Here is a 23,506-nt window from a genome sequence, read left to right as displayed (position 1 = left end):
CATATACACATGCAATAAACAAACTCTTTTTTTTTTAAAGATTTATTTATTTATTATATATAAATACACTGTCTTCAGACACACCAGAAGAGGGAGTCAGATCTTGTTACGGATGGTTGTGAGCCACCATGTGGTTGCTGGGATTTGAACTCATGACCTTTGGAAGAGCAGTTGGTGCTCTTAACCACTGAGCTATCTCTCCAGCCCTCTAATTTCTTTTTAAGAGTTTGGTGCATGATGTTTAGAAAGGATATAAATAGGACCTCACAGTGAGAACACTCTTGCTTTGCTACACACTCTTGCAATACTCTGCTGGTCTTAGAAACACAGAAAGGGTCTTGTTGTGGTATTCCAGCTCATTCTGGCCACTTTCCTGACTTGTGCCAATTTGGCAGAGCCTTGCTGTTTCTGCTGGATCACACTGCCACTACTGATTCATGTATGGTGTTTACTATTGAAATGGACTGCTGATATCCTAACATCGAAGAGTGGAATCACCCCAAGGAACTACTTCTAATCAGGTCCACAACACCCTTTCCCCTACCTCTAGTTGGTGGGTTAGAAGAGAGGTTGAAGCATTTATGATAAAGATATAGTAGGTTTTGAAAAAAATCTAAGCCTTCAGAAAGGAGTCTATATAATATACTGACAAAAAATAGTCAGAAGAGGGTAATATAGTAAAAAGAGCAACACTTATTTTACCAAGCCTTTACCATCATGTGACCCAACTCTTCAATCCCTGGAAAACTCTCAACACAGACTTTATCCCAAAGTACAAAATAAAAATACACAGGCAGCCGGGCGTGGTGGCGCACGCCTTTAATCCCAGCACTCGGGAGACAGAGGCAGGCAGATTTCTGAGTTCGAGGCCAGCCTGGTCTACAAAGTGAGTACCAGGACAGCCAGGGCTATACAGAGAAACCCTGTCTCGAAAAACCCAAAAAAAAAAAAAAAAAAAACCACAGGCTTGTGAGGTGATGGCATCTGCCTTTAATCCCAGCACTCAGGAGGCAAAGACAAGCAGATCTCTGTGAGTCTGAGAACAGCTGAGCCTGCAGAGTGAGTTCTAGGGCAGCAAGGCTGTTACAAAAACTCTGATTGATGGATGGATGGATGGATGGATAGATAGATAGATAGATAGATAGATAGATAGATAGATAGATTCCTGTTCCCAGTATGTGAGTACAGAGATAGCTGAGTGGGACAAGGTGACACATAGCTATAGTCTCAGCAGCTGGGGCAGAAAGAGCACAAGTTTTGAAGGCAACATGGAATATAAACAAGCCCCAGATCAGGATAGCCTATATAGACAGACCCACTTCAAAAAATAAAATAAAATAAAATAAAATAAAATAAAATAAAATAAAATAAAATCAATGAAGGTAACACTATAGTGGTTGCACACACACCTTTAATACCAGCACTTAGGAGGTGGAGGCAGGCTGATCTCTGAGCTCGAGGCCAGCCAGGTCTACAGAGCAAGTTTCAGAACAGCCAGGGTTACACAGAGAAACCCTGTCACAAAAACAAAACAAAACATTCAAACTTTAGGCCGGGCGTGGTGGCACTCACCATTAATCCCAGCACTCGGAAGGTAGAGGCAAGCAGATTTCTGAGTTCGAGGCCAGCCTGGTCTACAAAGTGAGTTCCAGGACAGCCAGGCTACACAGAGAAACCCTGTCTCGAAAAACAAAACAAACAAACAAAAAAAAAAAATTCAAACTTTAAATTCAGTCTCTTTAAAATATCCAAAGTCACTCTAAAACTTCAAAATATCTCAACTTTAGGCTCACATAAAAATAAAAAATAAGTTACATACTTTAAGAGGTCAGAATCAGGGCGGTTACAAATCAAATCAAATCGAAGTCCAACAGTGTAGAGTCACTGCTTGATGTTTAGGACCCACTCAGGATCCACTGAGCTTCAAAGGTCCTTGGCAGCAGCATTTATCCAGCTCTGTCATCCACAGCACATGCAGCTTTTCTTGTAGGCTCAGACTGGCTCCACTCCATAGCTGCTGCTATCCTGGTCATCTCACAGTATAGGCATCTCCAAAATGTTGGCATGTCCACTGCAACTGTGCTGCACTTTCACCAATACCCTCATCTAAATTTTTGTCTTCAGGTACTCTGCCACATAGTGTGAAGCCTCAACTTCTCTTCATGATCTCTACAATCCTAGGTGTTCTGAGGTTGTACCTTGCTCCCACTACAGCTAAGTGCCAGATCTGCCAGCAGCAGAGACCAACACTAAGTCCCCTGGGTGTCCAGCTAGCAACCAAGTGGCAGGTTGACTACTATTTCCATTGTGGAAAGGGCAATGTTTTGTCCTTTGTGAAATACGATGTATTCTGGTTTTTGATTTGCCTTCTGGCATATAAAACTGACAAAACTAAACCCATGGAATTATAGAATATTTTATCCACCACCATGGTATTCCACATAGCATTGCTTCTGACCAAGAAGCTCACTTCACAGCCAGCCAGAAAAGTGTAGGCAGGCCATCTCATATAATTCACTTCTTACCATGTTTGTCACCATCCTGAACAGCTGGCCTGTTAAAACAGTGGGATGGCCTTTTAAAGACACACATATAAGCCAGGTGTGGTGGCGCACGCCTTTAGTCCCAGCACTCGGGAGGCAGAGGCAGGCGGATTTCTGAGTTCGAGGCCAGCCTGGTCTACAAAGTAAGTTCCAGGACAGCCAGGACCATACAGAGAAACTCTGTCTCGAAACCCCCCCCCCCGAAAAAAAAAAGACACACATAAAAGACCAGGGTTCTCCTGATGGTGGGATAGGCTTTGACTCCAATATATAGTATAGTTTTTCTTAAAGTTAGAACTCATGGGTCTAAAAATCAAAGGGTAAACCTGTGATGATTCTTCTGGGTTGTCAACTGATTGCAATAGAATAAAACACAAGCAGCAGGACATGCCTGAGAGGAATTTTCTTGATCATTTTTTTAAGTGGGAAGATCCACCCTAAATCTTATGCCCCACATAAAATGTCACATAAGGTAAGTTTTTGCTTTTTGCCTGCTTGACTTCATTGACCTTCATCTAACCTGTTTTAGATCCATTCCTTCATTGGCATTAAAATCTATTCTTCAGGATCCCAACATTTACTAAAGACCAGCAACTCTCTAGGAATCCTAGACTCCAGTGCCAGGTTGTAAACTGAGTAGCTAGCAGGATTTGTGGCCTTTCCATTAGGATCAGTCACTGTTGAACTACTTGAATCACCACCTGTAAGCCAGTCTTTTTTTCCCCTCCAAGGACTAAACATGAGTCTTTATTTGCCTCAGCTACTTGAGGGGGATAAAGCAGAAGTAGGTGGCAGGATAACAGGCCAGCTGTGCTTAAAAGGCATGTAGATATTAGAGAACTCAAACAAGTAGTAGCATGTCACCTGTTTAATCTCCACCTGGTTGAAGGTCTTGCCATTGTATAAGCCCACCATGCTGCGTACCATCTCTGGCAGGATGATCTTGTCCCTCAGGAAGATTTTTACCACCTCAGGCTTCTCCATGGGTAGCACCTCCTACTTGGTCTTTCTCATATGCTCGAGTAGTGTAAGTGCTGCTTCCACTGCCTCTGGAAGGCACTGTACAACTGTATTTGCTCTCATAGGACACGTCCAGCAATTGACCCAGATCCACACCACGGCAGGTGAATTTGCAGAAGATCCACTTCTCCACTTCAGCCATCTTGGTGGCTGCTTGGAAACACCGGCTGCATCTGTGCAGTTATCTTGAACTTCTTGTAAGCTATTCTTAATAACAAATATTAACTATATTCTGGTAGATGATATAGGTCATGAAAGAACCTGTTTACTCCTAAGAAAGGAAGCATATTGGAAATAGTATCTACTGCTCAGCTTTACTGAAAACTTATATTCTTCAAAAATAAATAATACTAGCCGGGCGTGGTGGCGCACACCTTTAGTCCCAGCACTCGGGAGGCAGAGGCAGGCAGATTTCTGAGTTCGAGGCCAGCCTGGTCTACAGAGTGAGTTCCTGGACAGCCAGAGCTATACAAAGAAACCCTGTCTCGAAAAACAAAACAAAACAAAATAAATAAATAAATAAATAAAGCTAATAAAAATTAAGACATGACTTGCTGATGTAGTACACATCTTTAATCCCAACAATCAAGAAGCAGAGAGACAGGTACATTTCTTTTCTGGCATACATGGTGAGTTCTAGGCCAGCTAAGGCTATATAGTGGGGACCTGTACCAAAAAATAAAACAACCATATTTGTGGGTACAGACAAAAAAGAAATGAAAGCAGAGTCTTAAAATATTTGCATATACTTATTTACAGCTGCACTAATTTCAACTAGTGAAAAGAAGCCAGGGCATAATAGCACATGTCTTTAATTCCAGCACTCAGGAGACAGAGGCCAGCCTGATTACAGAGTGAGTTCCAAAACAGCCAAGGCTACACAGAGAAACCCCATCTGAAAAAGGCCAAAAACAAAAACGAGAAACAAAAAGTAAACTAGGAGCCAGTTAGATGACTAAATGGACGTCAGTTTGAGTCTAGAGACCTGCATAGTAGGGAGAAAAGAGACTCCATCCAGCAAGTTGCCCCTCTGATCCCCACAAGAATACCATAGCACATATGCCCAAACACATACAAACTAAAATTTAATTTAAAATTAAAGGTTTAAAATGGCTACAAGAGTGGGCTGGAGAGATGGCTCAGAGGTTTAGAGCACTGACTGCTCTTCCAAAGATCCTGAGTTCGATTCCCAGCAACCACGTGGTGGCTCACAACCATTTGTAAATAGGATCCCATGACCTCTTCTAGTGTCCGAAGACAGGGACAGTATACTCATAAACATAAAATAAATAAATTTAAAATGGCTACAAGAATAAATTTGTTTTGCCAATAAAAGAAACAAAAATAACTTCTGTGTAGTGGCACAAGCCTATAACCCCAACCCATGGGAAGTAGAAACAGGAGGATCAGAGGTTCAAGGTCATCCTTGGCTACCATAAACTGGGAAAAGGGGAAAGAAAAGAACTACAAAAGATTTCCTATGATTGTACCACCCCATATTTCCACCAGTAATATATGAAAGATTCTCTTAGTATCTGTGCCAACATTTGATGACTATGTCTACACACATCTTTAAAAAAAAGATTTACTTATTAATTTTATGTATATGAGTACACTATAGCTGTACCAATGGTTGTGAGCCATCATGTGGTTGCTGGGAATTGAACTTCAGAAGAGCGGCCAGTGCTCTTAACTGCTGAGCCACATTTCTCCAGCCCATCTACACATATCTTAATTTTAGCTATTCTAATAGTTATGTGGTAATGTCTTATTGTGCTTTCAATTTGCATTTTCCTAATGTCTACTAATACCAAATATCTTTTCATTTGCTTATTTAACATCTGTGTATCCATCCTTCTTTAGTGAAATGTCTGTCTTTTGTTTGTTCCTAAATGACTGGTTTTTACTATATAGTTCAGTTTCTTACACATTGGCATTTGCCAAACACATCTTGCAAAGACAGTGGTTCTTAACCTTCTTAATGCTGTGACCCTTTAATATAGTTCATCCTATTGTAACCCCCAACCATAAAATTATTTTCATTGCCACTTCATAACTGTAATTTTGCTTCTGTTATAAATCATAAGTATCTATGTTTTCTGTTGGTCTTCACTGACCCTGTGAAAGGGTAGCTTGAGACATCTAACCCCCAAAAGGTTGAGAACTGATACTCTAGGACTAGAGAGGATCACTGGATAAAAGCATTTGCCATATAAGCCTGATGGCCTAAGTGTAACTTACATCTGAATCCAACACAAAGGTGGAAGGGAAAACAGACTCTTACAAAGTTGTCCTTGATCCTCCTACAAGGGCGTGGTTTTGGTTCCCTGTCCTTGGACACATAAGAATCGGAGGCAAAGAAATGCGGTGGATTTGGGAAGGTCTGGAACCAGCTTGCCCCCCCCCCCCCCCCCGCAGGCTCAGGATCAACCATCCCACAGAGGAGTGATAATTATGCTGTATCTCATCTTTCCCAGGAGAGCTTAGAGTTTTTTGAGTGATGGAATGGTTTCTGAGAGAAGCCTATAGTGAAAAAGTAGTAGAGTTGTCTAAATGGGATCTGTGGATGGGACAAGGTTAGGTCTCCCATGTGAGGCCTTTTTGACCCTTTTTCTCTCCACCTTTTCTTCAGAATAAAAATTTTTTTTATTTTTTTTTTAATTTGTCCTTGAACTCTCATATGCATGATGTAACATGCATGAACTTACAAACACACATAATATATAATAAAAAAGTCATTCCAATTCATAACTAGTGTGTATGCAGTATTATCTGTAGGCGGTGGTTATGTAAATGGTATATGGACTCATACCTCCACATGCTTAGCGTACAAAAGGATCCAAGAGCCTTTCTCTATTCTCTTGAGACAGGGTTTCTCACTGAACCTGAACTAAAGCTCCCTGTTTTCACTTGGCTAGAGGGGCTAGCCAAGGAACTCCAGGGATCCAGATGTAAGCCTGTCTCCATCTTCATCTATGCTGGTGTTACAGATACTTGCAGCTATAGGTTCTTGCATGGGTGCTAGGAACTTGAACTCATACCTATGCATCAAGCATTCTTTCTGAGAGCCATCTTTCTCAACCCTGTAGTCTATCTTCTCATCTCCCTAAAAGTTTTCAAAGGTTTTAGTTTTGATAATGTCTAATGTACCAATATTTTCTTCTATGGATTATGCTTTCATTCTAGTAATAATCCAGGGGTCATTAATTTACAAACATGTGGAAATACACCACCTACAGATAATACTACATACACACTAGTTATGAATTGGAATGACTTTTTTTATTTTATGTATTATTTTAAGTAAGCTACATATGGAACTGTTAGTACTGCTTTATAGTAAATATATTAATGTGCTGATAAATATCTAAAAGCCATGGTTAGTTCAACACTTAAACATATCAACCAGTATTTTAGATTTAGAATAGGTTATATAAGTATGGTAGCATATGCCTTTAAATCCAGCACTCTGAAGGCATAGGCAAGTGTTCCTCTGTAAGTTTGAGGCTAGCCTGGTCTATACAACAAGCATCAAGCTAGCCAAAGCTACATAATGAGACCCTGTCTCAAAAACCAAAAAGGAAGAAATAGAAGTGAGGTCATCCATTATAAAGACTAATGCAGAAAGTATATTTCATTCGAAAGTATTTTATTTACATTTTTAAAAATCAAATTAGCATTTATAAATACCTAAATTTTCTATTATTGAAACTATTCACTAAATATCTACTGCTTAAAAACTGTTTTAGTCCTCAACATTAAGAAAGTTCACTTACGGGCTCAGTGGTTAAGAGCACCAACTGGGGGGCTGGTGAGATGGCTCAGTGGGTAAGAGCACTGACTGCTCTTCCAAAGAGTTCAAATCCCAGCAACCATATGGTGGCTCACAACCATCCATAATGAGAATTGACGCCCTCTTCTGGTGCGTCTGAAGGCAGCTACAGTGTACCTGAGCAAGTGGAGTGGACCAGAGCAAGTAGGGCTGATCAGAGTGAGCAGAGGTCCTAAAAATTCAATTCCCAACAACCACATGAAGGCTCACAACCATCTGTACAGCTACAGTGCACCCATATACATTAAATAAATAAATAAATAAATAAATAAGTCTTTTTTTTAAAAAAAAGCACCAACTGCTCTTCCAGAGGTCCTGAGTTCAACTCCCAGCAACCACATGGTGACTTACAACCATCTGTAATGGGCATCTGATGCCCGATGCCATCTTCTGCTGTGTCTGAAGACAGTAACAATGGATCCACACATATGAAATAAATATGGAAGGAATGGGGCCAGAGAAGGGGGGGGAGCGGTAGTTTTTTTTTTTTTTAAAGTTCTCTTATTCACCAAAAGTTAAGGCTTTCTTCAGATTCCATATTACAATACATCAAGCAAATAATTACTGGATGTTTCCTTAATTAGAGCGACTTTAAACCATACAATACCTCTCCAAACCATGTTTGCTTCATTAATGTTAATTTGGTATTTTTAATACGGGTTGTAGAGATGGCTCAGAAGCAAAGTGTTTGCTGCTTTCCTATAAGGTCTGAGTTCAATTCCTAGCACAGATGTCAGGCTTTTTTTGTTGTTGTTGTTTTTGTTTGTTTGTTTGTTTGTTTGTTTTCCAAGACAGGATTTCTCTGTTTAGCCCTGGCTGTCCTGGAGCTCACTCTGTAGACCTGGCTGGCCTAGAAATCAGAAATCCGCCTGCCTCTGCCTCCTGAGTAGTGGGATTAAAGGCGTGCGCCACCACGCCCGGCTAGATGTCAGGCTTTTTATAGCTGCCTGTAACTTGAGCTCCAGAATATGTGATACCTTCTTCTGGCCTCTTTAGGCATGAACACATATGACATATACTTACACAGATGGACATACACACACATAAAGTTAATCTTTAAAAATTACCAGCCCTTACTAGCCCTAGTAGTTCTGTCTGTCTGTGTATGTGTGTGTATTTATGTTTGTGTATCAAAGCATTCAGTACAATAAACACTTGTCATATTTTTCTTTAATAATACATGATTTCTGGATATTAAAATTCAAGGCCAGCTTGGTCTTGAAGCTCCATAGTGAGAAACAGGTCTACATATAGAAAACCCGTCTCAAAGACAAACAAAAACAAATCTAAACAAAACAAAACTCCCAAGTTTGGGTGGAATATAGCTCAGTTGGCAGTGTTTGTCTAACATACACAAAATCCTGCGTAGGATCCCTAGCACTTAATCAAACCAGTTATCTGTAAACCTGGCAGTTAGAAAGGAAAAACAGTAAGTTTAGAACCACTTGGCTCCCCCCAAAATATAAAAGCAAATTCCTCTAGCACTTGAATAATTGGTAGTTTATATAAATTTACTTGCAGCTTTTCTTTAATTTCTAAATATGTAGAGTCTTTTTGTTCGTTTGTTTGTTTGAGCAATGGTTGGAGATCTAACTTAGGCTCACACATCCTAGGCAAAGTGTACCACTGAACCACACTTCCCATTTCAACAATTTTTTTCATTTAAAATTTGTTTGTTGTTGTTTTGCTTTGTACGGTGTAAAGATGTTTGTATCTTCACCACCTGCATATCTAGTGCCAGCAAAAGCCAGAAGAGGGTGTCAGATACCCGGAAAATAAAATTAGGTGGTTGTAAGTCATCACATGGGTACTGAGAATCAAACCCTGGTCCTCTGTAAGGGCAGCTAGCACTCTTAACCACTGAGCCAACTCTCTAGTTCCTCAACAATTCTTAATTAACATGTTCACTACTCTGAATCTTTCACGTACTAGAGGAATTATCACTTATTCTATTTTCTCTCTTTTGTGATTTCTACTGGGATTATCAGAAGGCCAATATATCCTAAAAGGACACTAAGAAGTATTAAATTCTTGGGCTGAGAGTGTGGCTCAGTAGTAGGTAGACTTGCACCTAGCATTCGGCTAGGTTCAATCTCTAGCACCACAAAATAAAGGAAAAAAAGTAAAGAAGTCCACTGATTCCTAGGCCATATCAACAAATACAAACTAATCATCTTTGAAGGAGGCGAGAAATCTCTATTTTTACAGTCTGACACGTACAACATAACAATCTACTTAAGACAGGTAGCCAAGAAATACAGGTTGTAGATTTATTATTATTATTATTATTATTATTATTATTATTATTATGTAAGTACACTGTAGCTGTCTTCAGACAGTCCAGAAGAGGGCATCAGATTTCATTACGGATGGTTGTGAGCCACCATGTGGTTGCTCGGATTTGAACTCGGGACCTTTGGAAGAGCAGTAGGCACTCTTAACCACTGAGCCATCTCTCCAGCCCCCCAGGTTGTAGATTTTTAAAGTTACATTTAACATACACAATCAGAGTTTATACTATAAAAGCTCAAGTATTTTGTTATTGCATAAAGGGATTCTCCTAATTTAGAATGTCTATGAAATAATGAGGAAAGGAAATCAAGGAAAGAAAAAGTAGAGTGTAAAGATGTAGTTCAATTGGTAGGGTACTTGCCTAGCATTCAATTCTGTATTCAATACCTAGAATAACATAAAACCAAGCATGATGACACACACCTGTAATTCAAGCATTCACATGATAAAGGGTATAGGATCAGAACTTTAGGTCATCATTGGAAACACCCTGGGCTACATCAGACCCCACCTTTCAAAATAAATACAATTTTTGGTTTTGTTTTTTCTTTTTACTTATTTATTTTGTTGTTTTGAGACAAGAAGCCAACAAACTTTGACTGTCCTCCTCAGCCTCTCTCCCATAGCTGGGACTTACAGGCTTGAGCAACTACCTAGCTTATTTAAGATCTTTTATTAAGGTTTATTTTTATTTTATGTATATAAAAGTTTTGCCTTCATGAATGTCTGGGTACATGTGTGTAGTGCCCACAGAAGCCAAAAAAGAGCATTATATCCCTCAAATCAATACTTTTAAGCTATTTCTCCAGCCCTTACCTAAGATTTATGTTATTTTATACAGTAATACTGAGTAAGCTAATTTTGAGTATTTGAGAGTCCCTAGCCCTACCCCTACCACTCAAGACAGGGTCTTACTATGAAACTAAGGATTTCCTTGAACTCAGAGATTCATCTGCATCTGTCTTACAAGTGCTAGGACCAAAGGAGTAAACCAATACATATGGTATTTGATTTTTAAATTCTACTTCATGGTGACTGATAGATGGCTCAACAGTTAAGAACACTAATTGCTCGTCCAGAGAACCCAGACAGATACCCAGTACCCACATGGCATCTCACAACCATCTATAACTCCAGTTCTAGCAGGTCTGGAGCCCTCTTCTAGCACCAAACATGCACCAGGCACCCACGCGGCACACATACTTACATACAGGCAAAATATTCATGCACAAAAAAAAATTTAATAAAGTAAAATTATACTTCATTGATTGCGTCAACTACGGCTCCTTGGGAGCAATTTGCCCACTGAATACGAGAAGTTTATAAAAATAAGAAGGTCCTGGCTCTAGCAACTCCATTAGCAGCAATTATTTGACCTTCAGCATTTATTTGACCTCACTAAGCCTCTGTTTTCTTTCAGGAGGATTAAATGAGATAATGTGTAAAATAACAGTGGCTGGTCCGTGTCAGTCTTCAGCCAAGAAGCCATTAAGTGCATCACCTCTTCAGCTGGGGTAGGGGCCTGTAATCCAGGCTAGGGAGGTAGAGCTAGGCAGTCCAAGTATTCTAAACCCACCTTGCTACAAAGCAAGATAATTTCTCAATTAAAATTAAATATAAAAGATAATCTCTGTAAAGACAAGGTCCCTCAAAGAGGACTCTTGGTCAGGAGGAAAAATGACTAATTTTTGTTCTCTCTCTTTTTTTTCTTTTTTTTCTTTTGAGACAGTGTCTATGTAACTCTGGCTGCCCTAGATCTATGCAGATCAGGCTGGCCTCAAATGTACTCCCAAATGCTGGGATTAAAGGCATGTGCCACCATGCCCAGCTCTGTATTCTATTTTAATTTGTGTTTATAATACCTTTAAAGTGTTTTTTTTAATTGATCTATCATACTGAGTGACTTCTTGGTGTTTAATGCATCACAAAACAAACAACAAAAAACTGCCACTAAATCCGTCGAGCAGTAAGTCATAAGCTAATAATATCACAGAGAAATACACAAGCTGTCTGACTTCATGTGTGTGTGTGGTGCTCTTACTGGCTTCCCAGTAGCCACCACTGTGACACACCATAATCCAATGACTCCGTCTCAGGGAACTTTGGCAATAGATATATTTTTCACTGTCACAATGAAGGGATGTACTACTGGTATCTAGTAGGTACAGACAGGAATGCTGTAACCTTTACTGCACAGGTACAACCCTCCACAGCAACAACTGCCCTAAATGTCATGGTACCAGAAATGAGAAATTCTGTCACTCAGGGCACCATTCTGCTCAACTGAATGCTTACAAAGCCTCGTTACAGGATAAATTCTCCTAGGTAATGAATCAAAACCTTTTATCACTGGCAAACTACTAGTTCAACAAATGCAGCCACTGCTATACATTTCTGAAACTCTAGCACTGAGGACACTTTATCAGATTATGTTACCTAGTCAGCTCAATTTAGTATTTTTAAGGCATTTATACAAGTTCATTCATTTCAAGATTATATTTTACCATTTACTATTTTCAAGTGATAAGAAAACTCATTTAAAAATGCTAAAGTAAAAAAGAAAAAGCCTTTATTTTTAGGTGCTCATCCAGTCTTCTCAAATAAATTTAATATTTTCACATTTCAACCAACAAACTTTGTTCCATACATTTTGAGAAAGTTAAGTATCCCTAAAATATGATTTAAACTATTATTTATTATTTCTGTGGAAAATAAAATAAATAAACCTAGTATGGTGGTACAGGATTCAAATTCCAGCTCAAAGAACAAGAAGGTGGGGGGCAGGCACTTGGAAGGCAGAAGACAGATCTGTGTTAAGTTCAAGGCCAACCTGATCTACATGGAGTTCCAAAACAATCAGGGTTATATAAGAGAAAACCTGTGAGAGAGAGAGACAGACAGACAGACACAGAGAGACAGGCAGAGAGAGGCAGGCAGGCATATTTCTGTGAGTTCCAGACAGTGAAGGACTCCTTAGAAAAACTGTCTAACCTCAGCACCCCCCCAAAAAAAAGATGCTCACAAATGGGTCTTATTTTAACATAGTGGTATTGTTAAACTGTAAAATCTTTTGCACCTTTAAAAATGTATGTCATTTCCACTATGTAAGGTTATCCTTTTAATATTCAGTGTTTACCGTCTATTTAATAATTTGCCACATAATAAAAATTAATGCAGATAGTTGATTTTATTGTTAGTTTTTGTTTTTGTTTTCTGAGACAGAGTTTCTCTACATAGCCCTTGATGTCCCAGAATCCACTACAGTAGACCAGGCAGGTTTCGATAAAGAATTCCTACTAAGTCAAAAATTTTAATTCCTTCATCCAAAACAAAAGGCGAAAAAGACCTCAGAAAAAGAATGTTTTTAAATAAGATGCAATAAATTGTTTAACTTCTTTCGAAAATATTTCTGATGGGGATTCTAACTTTTCCATCCACTTCAAATTGCTGTCCCACCTAGAATTTTAATACTTGTCCAAACCTGTTAGCTCATGGTCTAATAATAAACCTAATTATACAATCTGTAACAGCCCCTGTCGACCTTTTCCTTAAGAAGTCATAAAGGTGATTTAGCTGACACCTCAAACTCATAGAAATCTATTTCATTTATCAACATTCCGGCTTTCAGAAAGTTTAAAAGGGGGGTGGGGGGAGAGGACTGGCTACAGGTTGAGGAGGGGTGAAGTCGCCTGAACCAAGCCAGGCACACGCTTGGCGTAGGACAGCAGGGCTAACTACCGGTTCATTTCTCTTTAAATCTGGCAGCACGTGGGGCGGCATTGTGAAGGCACCAACCCGCCTCCTCCCTCCCCCCCTTCCACTCCGCACACGTACGCCTCCAGCGCGCATGCTCCGCTCACACAGTCCTAGCAGAGTAGGAGCCAACCCCCTAAAAAGTCAACCTGGAAGCCGCAAACGGCCAGAGGCCGGGACAATGGGGGAGGGGGACAGAGACTCCACGGGGGAGGCACTGAGCCGCCGCCCCTGGCCAGAGCCTAAGGCGGGCCGCAGCCCGGTGGCCGCGAGCCTGCGCGAAGGAGCCCGAGCCGTGCCCACGGAGCACAAAGCCCGGGCCGGCCAGCGAGCCGCTCTCCCCAGCGCCCGCGCCCACCCTCCCCCAGACGGGCGGCGCAGCCCGAGCTCGTGCCAGGCGGAGGCAGGCGAAGCGGAGTCGCGCTCCCCGCCGAGCCCCCCGGTGCCCCGCGTCAGCACCCGGGCCAGCCCCGCCGTCGCTTTTGTTGTCTGCCCTAACTCCGCGAACCCCGCGCTGCCGGGCCAGAAGTTTGGCGCGCCTCCCCTCTCCGGCCCCCGACACGGCTCGGACTCACAGCCGCGCGGGGACCCCGCAAGCTCCCGGGGTCCCCGAGGTTCCGCGGCCTCCGCCGCACCTGAGCCCGGGATCCGCCCCTCAGGGAGGGTCGGCCCGACCGGGACCCACGCCCCTCCCCCGCAACGCCCCAGTGCCGTGGGGGAGGGGGCAGCCGCCCAGGGCGTCCGGCCCGTCCGAGGGCGAGGCTGGGGAGCGTCCCCGCCCCCAACACCCTCCACAGCCGGGCCAGGAGTGTCGCCAGCTCGCCGCGACTCGCGGGCTCCCACCCTCGCGGCCCGCCACCACCCAGCCTCCGAGCGGGCGAGAGGAGGCGAGTGGCTCGGCAGTCCGCGATCGCGGCCCGGCGCCCCGCCGCTCACCTGCCAGCTGTCTTCGCAGTAGCAGCGCCGACTGCAGCTCCGTCATCCTCCCCACCGAGAGCCCGGGCCGCCACCGGGACTTCGACGGACTGGCGACAAGCTCTGCCGGTGCCTGGAGCTAGATGTGTGTTGAGGAACCCGGACCGGAGCGCCGAAGCCGCGGGGAGGCCGGTCTTGGGAGACCCGAGAAGCACCTCGCCGCCTATGCGAGTCCGCTCCGCTCGGCTTTCCTCGCTCAGCGCCTCACGCCCGGAAGGGGAGGGTACCCGGGCCGCCGCGGCGCGCACTGGGACTTCGCTCGCCCGCTTCCCTCCTCTGCCCGCCCGTCGGCCCCACCGGTGCCTTCCCCCGCCACTGCCTCACTGCGCGCAGGGCCGCTCCGCGCAAGCGCGCTGAGCCTGCCTCCTTCAGAAGCAGCACTCCTGCTAGCCCGACCCCTCGGCCCTGCTGCCCCGCCTCCGGCGGTGGAACCCCGCCCACCGCGCGCAGTGGGCTCAGCCCCGCCATCTTGGGAAGGTCCACGCCCGCCCAGCTGCGGAAGCGTCGGCTGGTAGACGCCCCGCGGACGCCATGACAAAGAGGTCGCGGAGGGTCAGGACGCTGCCTCCCGGTATAAGCAGGAGGTCTAAGCGTGATGGGACCAGAAGTGGTAGATGTTGGCGAGGACCCAGCAGCCATCCAACACTACATCGGAGGTGTGCGAATTAGTCATTGTTACAAAGCCGAATTTAGTACTGGTGTGCACCATTTTAAGCAGCCGCAAAATAGAGTGCATGGTGATAATTCATAAAGAATGCACAGAATGGTCCTTGAAATAAAAATGTTATGAGTCTCATAGCAGAAAACGTTTAAGTAAATAGTAAGACTGAGTAAAGTGCAGAGTTGTGATTAGCACAACCTGATAAATGGTTCGGATTCAGGTGGTATTCTCCTGTAATCTCAACACTTGAGGCTGAGGATTAGAAGACCCAGGTCCCCTTCGCTGCACAGTGATACCCAATCTCCGTCTGGGGATGAGGATCCATAATAGATCAGACTCCTCTAGAAAAGGCACCTACTATGTAAAGTCCAAGTGTGAAAGCCGAGATTAGGAAAAGTCAACCTTATCCAACCTCCTTGCCCATTTCCCAGTTGAGTGCTTTGTCAACACTGTAGCAATAAAGAAACAAAAAAGGGAAGGGGGAAAAGTAACATTGACACTCAATTTTGTTTCTTCTTTCTTTCTTTTAAAGATTTATTTACTTATGTATATGACTACACTGTTGTTCTCTTCAGACACACCAAGAGAGGTCATAGGATCCCATTACTGATGGTTGTGAGCCACCATGTTGCTGAGAATTGAACTCAGGACCTTTGGGAAATCAGCCAGTGTTCTTAACCGCTAAGCCATCTCTCCAGCCCCTTGCTTGTTCTTTCAATAAGTGTTTGTTCAATCCCTACTTCCCTGTACCTGGACTGTAGAAAACAAAAACTGTGCATAGGAAATCAGGTCCATTTCTACCCACAAAAGCATGAAGCTTCTGTGAACTCCAAGTAAAGTGAACAAGAGGAGCAGATTCCGTTAGGCATGTAATAAAAATTACTGGGCAAGCAGGCACAAGGCCCTGGCTTACCTCCCTAGCACTGTCCCACCAGACCAAAGAAACAAACATTGAGTGAATCTGCCATTTTGAAATACTGCCCACCTAGGGACTAATCCAGCTTTATGGTTGGGATAGGGGAGGGGTTGGTTTTTTGTAGTTGTTTTGCTTGTTTGTTTGTTTGTTTTGGTTGGTTGGTTTTGGTTTTTTGAGACAGAGTTTCTCTGTATAGCCCTAGCTGTCCTGGAACCCCTCTGCAGACCAGGTTGCAGGTTCGAACTCAAGAGATCTGCCTGCCTCTGTCTGGATTGGAACTAAAACCATGCCCCACCATATCCCTCTGTGGGTTTGTTTTTAAGGATTTTGTTTTAATGGGTATATATATGAGCCGGGGTGAATTTATGTGTACCATGTGTATGCCTGGTACCCAAAATCTGGAAGAGGACATCAGATGCTCTAGAATTGGACCTGCAGAGGGTCTTATGCTACTTACTACACGATTGCTGGAAACCATCCTATCCTATGTGTCCTCTGAAAGAAATTTTCTTTTTTTTTTTAAGATTTATTTATTTTTATTATATGTGAGTACACTGTAACTGTCTTCAGACACTCCAGAAGAGAGTGTCAGATCTCATTACAAATGGTTGTGAGCCACTATGTGGTTGCTGGGAATTGAACTCAGGACCTTTGGAAGAGCAGTCAGTGCTCTTAACCACTGAGCCATCTCTCCAGCCCCGAAAGAAATTTTCTTAATCCTTGGCCATTTCTCCAGCCCCTGTATTTTTGTTTTTAAATACATTCATTATGTAGCAATGAGCTTCACTAAGACATTTTTTGTATATGCACTTTGCTCGTGTTCACACAGATTCTTAATTACCTTCTTGTTCCACATCGCTTTCCCACTGGTTCCCTTCCTCTTCCAAAAAATCATTCCATTCTACTTTCAGCTCTTAATTTTATTGAAACTAAGATTCCACATGTGAGAAAGAAAACACTCATTTGTCTTTGAGTCTGACTTATTTCATTTAGCAAGATGCTGTCTAGGTCCATCCATTTTCTTTCAAGTAACTTTTTCTTTTCTAATGATTTATTTTTAAATTATGGATAAGTGAGTATCTTTGTGGATGTATATGCACCATGAGTGTGCCCTGTCTCTGGAAGTCAGTAAAAAGATCCCTTAGGAAATGGAGGCACAGGTGGTTGTGAGCTACCTTGTAGATTCTGTTAATCAAACTCAGGTCCTTTAACTACCATGCCATCTTTCCCCCCTTTATTTTTAGGTTTATTTTTGATTTGTATATTTGTTTGTTTTGAGACAAGGTCTTTCTACATATCCTTGGCTGTTTCTGCACTCACTGTATAGACCAGACTGGCCTTAAACACACCGAGATCCACCATCGTCTGCCTCCTGAGTGCTGGAGTTAAAAGGTGTGTGCTCTAGGTTTGTTTTTTAGAAACTTTCCAACTGACTTCCACAGTGACTGCACTAATTTACGTTCTAGCAGGATAAGGGTTTCTAACTCATCTACCCATCCTCAGCATTTGTTTTTTCTTTATGTAGCATGCTCGTGCATGTGTGCCACAGTGCATTTGTAAAGGTCAAAGAACGACTTCGAGGAGTCAATCTTTCTTTCTACCTCACAGATTTCAGAGATGAAACTCAAGGAGCCAGATGCAGTCATTTACCCACTGAGCTGTCTCACCCTATTTGTTGCTTCCTTGATAACAACTAGGGAAAGATGAGCTCTCAAGTTTAGATTTGTATTTCCCTGACAGCTAAAGATATTTAAACAACTTTTCATATATATATTGAAAATTATCTTATTTGTCCACTTGTTGATTGGATAAGTTTTCTGGGTTGACTGGTTGACTTTTAAAAATTATTTATTGCCAGAAGGTGGTAACATATTCCTCTAATCCTGACACTCAGGAGGCAGAGGCAGGTGGATCTCTTAAGATGCTACCTGGGTTTCTGTTGTTGTTGTTCTCCTTCTTTTATTCCTCTTCCTCCTCCTCCTCCTCCTCTTTTTCTTTGTTGTAGATTCTAGCTATTAATTATGTGATGTAAGGGCTGGAGAGATGGCTCAGCGGTTAAGAGCACTGACTGCTCTTCCACAGGTCCTGAGTTTAATTCTCAGTGACCACATAGTGGCTCACAACCATCTGTAATGGGATCTGATACTCTCATTCCAGTGTGTCTAAGAGAATGACAGCATACTCATATACATAAAATAAATAAATCTTTAAAAAAAAATTATGAGATGTAGATTCTGAAGTGATTTTCCGAACTCCACAGGTTGTGTCTTCCCTTGGCAGTTGTTTCCTCTGCTGTTTTAATTTCCTGTAACAGCATTTGTCAATTTATGCTCTTTCCTGGTGTGTTGGAATCCTTTCAGAAAGCCATTGCCTATCCCTGTATCTCAAAGTATTTTCAGAGTCTCAGGCCTTACATTTAGGTCTTTGAAAATATATAAATAGAATAAATAAAAATAAAATAAAGGGCCAGGCATCGTAGCTCATGCCTTTACTTCCAGCATTCAGAAGGTAAAGACAGATGTATCTCTGTGAGTTCCAGGTCAGCTGAGTATACATAGGGAGTTCCAGGTTAGCCAGGACTATTGAGGCCCTCTCTCAGAAAGAAATAATGATAGTGGTTTTTAAATCAAGATTGTTAATCTACTTTGAATATACTTTAGTACAGAGTGAAGACAGAATTCTGGTTCTGTTGGTCTACCTATGGATAGCCAGTTTAACCAGCAACACTTGTTGAAGAGCCTGTCTTCTCTCTAATGTTTATTTTTAATACCTTTGTCAAAAATTAGGAAGCTATATTTTGGTGGATTGATTTCTAGGTCCTCTATTCTATCCTACTGTCTTCATTTCTATTTTTATTTATTGCATGTATATGGGTGCTTTGTTTACATGTCTATTCTTTCTCTTTTATTTTGCTAATGCACATAAGGGCCTCACTGAAAGGAAGTAATCTACCTCAGGACTATATCCCTGTTCCTATTTTAAAGCACCCAGAAATAATAATAACTGAGCTGGGTATAAAATTTTATGTTTTAGGACTGGAAATATGGTTCAGTTAAGAGCACTGGCTGTTCTTCCAAAGGACCCACATTTCAGTTCCAGTACCTTCATATAGGCTCACAACTTTAACTCCAGTTCCAGAGGATCAATCCAACACCCTCTTCTCATCTCTTTGGACACAAGGCACATATGTGATATACATACAGACATACATACATATAGGCAAAATATTCATACACATAACAATTTTGCTTATTTATTATTGGTTTTTCAAGACAGCGTTTCTTTGTGTAACTCTAGCTTTTCTGGAACTCGCTATGTAGGCTGGCCTTGAACTTAAGAGAGCCACCTGCCTCTGCCTCCTGAGTGTCAGGATTAGAGGAATATGTTACCACCTTCTGGCAATAAATAATTTTTAAAAGTCAATATTTATTGAGAATAAGAAAATCAATACAAGTAACAGTAGGCTTGAAGAATAGATCCCTTTCTTTGAGAATTCTCTAAACTCATCAGAAATGCCTGCTGCAATTGTCTTCTCTCACTGACAACAAATTTTACCTACAGAGGCAAGAGATCCTAGAAGATCTACTAGTGTTTCAGAAGTTTATTTTCAGAAAACACTCCTCCTCAATTGAGTTTGGTGGCACATACCTGTGATCCCAGCACTTAGGAGGTGGAGGCAGGAGGGTCAGTAGTAGTCCACAGTCATCCTCAGTAGCATACAAAGTGAGTTTGAGACCAGACTGGACTATCTGAAAGCCTATCTCAAAAAAAATTAAAAAATAAAAATTCTTCCTGGACTAAAATATTCCCTTTTAAATATCTTTTGTTTGCCGAGGCAGAGCTGGAAAGATGACTCAGTGGTTAAGAACTCTTGCTGCTCTTGCAGAGAACCCAAGTTTCATTCCCTTTACCTGGATGGCAGTTCAGAATTGTAGCGCCAGTTCCGTGGGATCTGACTTCTGCTGATTCCAATGACAAGCAAGCAAATGTACACCTACATACAGGCAAGCAAAACACTCATGTATATAAATAAATCTTTTTTTTTTTTTTTTTTTGAGACAAAGTTGCTCTGTGTAGCCCCGGCTGTCCTTGAACTCAAGAGATCCATCTGCCTCTGCCTCCCAAGTGTTGGAATTAAAAGCATGTGCCACCACCACCTGGCTAAGAAATCTTTCTTAAGGGCTACACAGAGGAATCCTGTCTCAAAAAAACAAAACAAAACAAAAACTTGCTAAAATTTAAGTATCTTGCCAGCCAGACAAGGATGATGCACATCTTTAATCCCAGCACTTAGAAGGTAGAAGCAAGTGGATCTCTGTGAGTTTGAGGCCAGCCTGGCCTACAGAACAAGTCCCTGGACAGCCAGGGCTACAAAGAAACCCTCTTTACAAAAACAAAAACAAACAAAACAAAAAAAGGTATCTTTTATTCTTTCTTTTTCTTCTTCGTTTTTAATGCAACATTGAGGATATAAGCCAGGATTTCCTGTCTGCTAGACAAGTGTTCTAACAATTGAGCTATATTCCCAACCCTATTTTACATTTTACTGAAGCAGTACATAGCCATAATTCATAATCAAACAAGGTCTGATGGCACATAGTGAAAAGGAAAAGTGCTGTGTTGTAGCCCATTCCCATTCCTAAGTCCGTTCCATAAGCAGCCCTTTTTCAAATATATCCATGGATATATTTCATTTCTCCAGACCATATGCCTGACTGCCATTGTAATGCTCAGTGGGCCAAGGGGTTGTGCCATCAAGTCTGATGACCTGAGTTTGATCCCTGAGACCTATATGGTACAAGGAGAGAACCAATATTTGCAAGTTGTCCTCTGACCAACACCTGTATTCACATGTCCCTCCCACATACAGATAGACAGACAGACAGACAGACAGATAGAACATGATCCTATGATGATTTTTCTTATGTATCCATTTTAGGCATTATATGTTTATTTTTGCTGCAAAGAGTAGTGATTTAAATGTCTTATATTACCTTCCACCCTTTATTTCCCTAAATTCAATTATGATATTTAATTATTTCATTAAATTGTTCCTATACTATTTTGATTTTATAAATGTGGAATAGGAGAGCCAAATTCTGTAATGTATTGTAATTACATTTATTCCTTATATGAATTTGTCTTTGGCTTAGGGTTTCTAATTATATTTTTTTCTTGCAGTTCCTTAAGTATAATTGATCTCTTTTACTTCCCTACTCTGCCCAGAGTACTGCTTGATCCTATTAAGCCACCTTTTTCTTGGAAACCTTCCTCCTGGAACCCACTATATTATCTCTCTAGTCTGGGCTGATTGATAGGGCCATGCTTACTACATGGTCAGATCCTAGGATTTCCTTTGGCTGCTTCTCTCTTACTGAGACTACTACATCCTAGATAGGAAGTTTAAATCTTTTTGTTATGCCTTTATTTTTCTGGAACATGAAGGGTCACAATTGTCTGTAACTCCAGTTCTAAGGGATCTGACACCTTCTTCTGGTCTCCAAGAGCACCAGGCAAAAACAGGGTACACAGGCACATAAAGAACAAACATCCATATATATATAATGTAATAAATATTTAAAATTTAAAAATAAGGCTGGTGTAGTAGCACACAGCTTTTAGCCAAGCATTTGGAAGACAGGAGCAGACAGACTGTTGAGTTTTGAGGCCAGCCTAGTCTACATAGTCCCAGGATAGCCAGAGCTACATAGTGAGACCCTGTCTTGAAAGAACCAAAAAACAAATAAAAAAACACACATACATGCATACATACATACATATGTTTAAAATAAAATAGTTGGGGCTGGTGATATGGTTCAGTGGTTAAGAGCACTGACTGACCACTGCCAGGTGTGGTGGCACATGCCTTTAATCCCAGCGAGTGCTGAGGCAGGCGGATTTCTGAGTTCGAGGCCAGCCTGGTCTACAAAATGAATTCCAGGACAGCCAGGGCTACACAGAGAAACCCTGTCTCGAAAAACGAAACAAAACAAAGAAAAGAACTGACTGCTTTCCCCGAGATCATGAGTTCAAATCCCAGCAACCACATTGTGGCTCACAACCATCCATAATGAGAAACAAATAAAAAACCTATGGCCTGGAGCGAGCAGGGCCAGGCAAGAGAGAGAAGGGAAGGAGGGGGAGGAATAAAATTTAAAAAATAAATAAATAAAATAAAATAGTTGTTGTGGAGATATGAATGAGCGTTAAGAGCACTTGAGGATCTTCTAGAAGATCTTCCAGAGCCACCTTCTGGCCTCTATAAGCACCAGGCATGCATGTGCTACACATACATATTCAGGCACTCACACATAAACATTTTTGAAATAGTGACTTCTGTGTATGTGTGAGTGTCTGCACTTATGTATGTGTACCATGTGAGTCTGAAAGCCCATGGGGGTCAGATGAGGTCGCTAGATCCCTGGAACTGAAGTTACAAACAGTTCTGAGCTGCTCTGTGGATGCTAGGAACTGAGTCTCAGACATCTGCAATAGCAACAAGTGTGTTTAGCAATCTTTATTCTTTATTTTGAGACATGGTCTCACTATATAGCCCTGTTTGACCTAGATCTCTCTATGCAGACTTGGCTGGCCTCAAGCTTATTGATCCTAAACTCACTAAACGATTTATTTTAAATAGAGATCTGGCTACTCCTGTCTCTTGGATGCTGGAAATTCAAAGTGTGTACCACCACAACCAGCTAAAAACATTATTTTTTGTTTTTGGGGTTTTTTTAGATGATAATATACCTTAGTGTATACTTTTTTATTTTTAAATTCATGTGCTTATGCTCAGAATGAATTGTGTGCCCCTAGGAACAAAGTTCAGTGGTATAGAAAAATGTTTAGCGTAGCAAAGCCAACTCTCCAACACCCAATGAAAAGCTAACATCTGAGCCAAGTATGAGTTCATGCCTCTAGTCTGAGCTCCTCAGAGGCAGGGAGGCAGAGGCACGTGGATCTCTGAGTTCAAGGCCAGCTTGGTGTACATAGCTCCAGGATCGCCAGAACTACAGAGTGAGACCTTGTGTCAAATAATTAAATGTTAAAAAAAAAAGGAAAGAAGAGGGACTGACAAGATAGCTTAGTGGGTAAAGATGCTTGCCACAGACACCTGGCAAACTGACTTAAATCCCTTGATCTCATGTAAAGGTGGAAGAACAATCCCACAGTTATCCTGCAATCCAAGCCATGGCATATATACACATATACACCTCTCTCTTTCTCTCAGAAATAAATAATTTTAAAAAACATCATGGTCCTACATGCCTTTAAATATCAACCCCTGACATACATAGGCAGGTGGGTGACTGAGTCCTCCACAGTCACCTAGTCTACATAACTAGTTCCTGGCAGTTAATGTTATATAGTAAGACCCTGTTTTAAAATATAATAAAATCAATATATTTTTGTATATTGATCATACAAGGTCACTATACTTATTTTAATAATGTATTTGTTCCATATATAATATATCATTACTAATATGACATGTTAATAACATATATACTTCT

At 41.6% G+C, this 23,506-nt stretch overlaps 1 protein-coding gene, 1 long non-coding RNA gene and 1 other non-coding gene across 4 annotated transcripts in view; 2 read left to right on the top strand and 1 right to left on the bottom strand.

Moving 5' to 3' along the window:
- Ube2g1 (ubiquitin-conjugating enzyme E2G 1) overlaps positions 1 to 14,751 on the bottom strand; it is a 79,221-nt gene extending 64,470 nt beyond the window's left edge. The window contains exon 1 of the mRNA NM_025985.4: positions 14,377 to 14,751. Within this exon, the coding sequence (NP_080261.2) occupies positions 14,377 to 14,422 (46 nt within the window). The 5' untranslated portion in view covers positions 14,423 to 14,751. The remainder of the gene's footprint in view (positions 1 to 14,376) is intronic.
- Positions 5,862 to 6,006, top strand: Gm24143. Its single transcript, XR_003949917.1, has one exon. It is a non-coding gene; the product is annotated as a small nucleolar RNA SNORA38 (small nucleolar RNA).
- Positions 14,752 to 14,848: 97 nt separating the features above from the next.
- Positions 14,849 to 23,506, top strand: part of Gm51906 — a 43,347-nt gene continuing 34,689 nt past the window's right edge. For both annotated transcript variants that reach the window (XR_003949712.1, XR_003949713.1), the window contains exon 1: positions 14,849 to 15,071. This is a non-coding gene — a long non-coding RNA (predicted gene, 51906). The remainder of the gene's footprint in view (positions 15,072 to 23,506) is intronic.

Source organism: Mus musculus, chromosome 11 (assembly GCF_000001635.26).
Source record: "Mus musculus strain C57BL/6J chromosome 11, GRCm38.p6 C57BL/6J".
Classification (NCBI taxonomy): Eukaryota; Metazoa; Chordata; class Mammalia; order Rodentia; family Muridae; genus Mus; species Mus musculus.
Note: the sequence above shows the minus strand (reverse complement) of the source record. Positions and strands in the feature narration are given on the sequence as shown.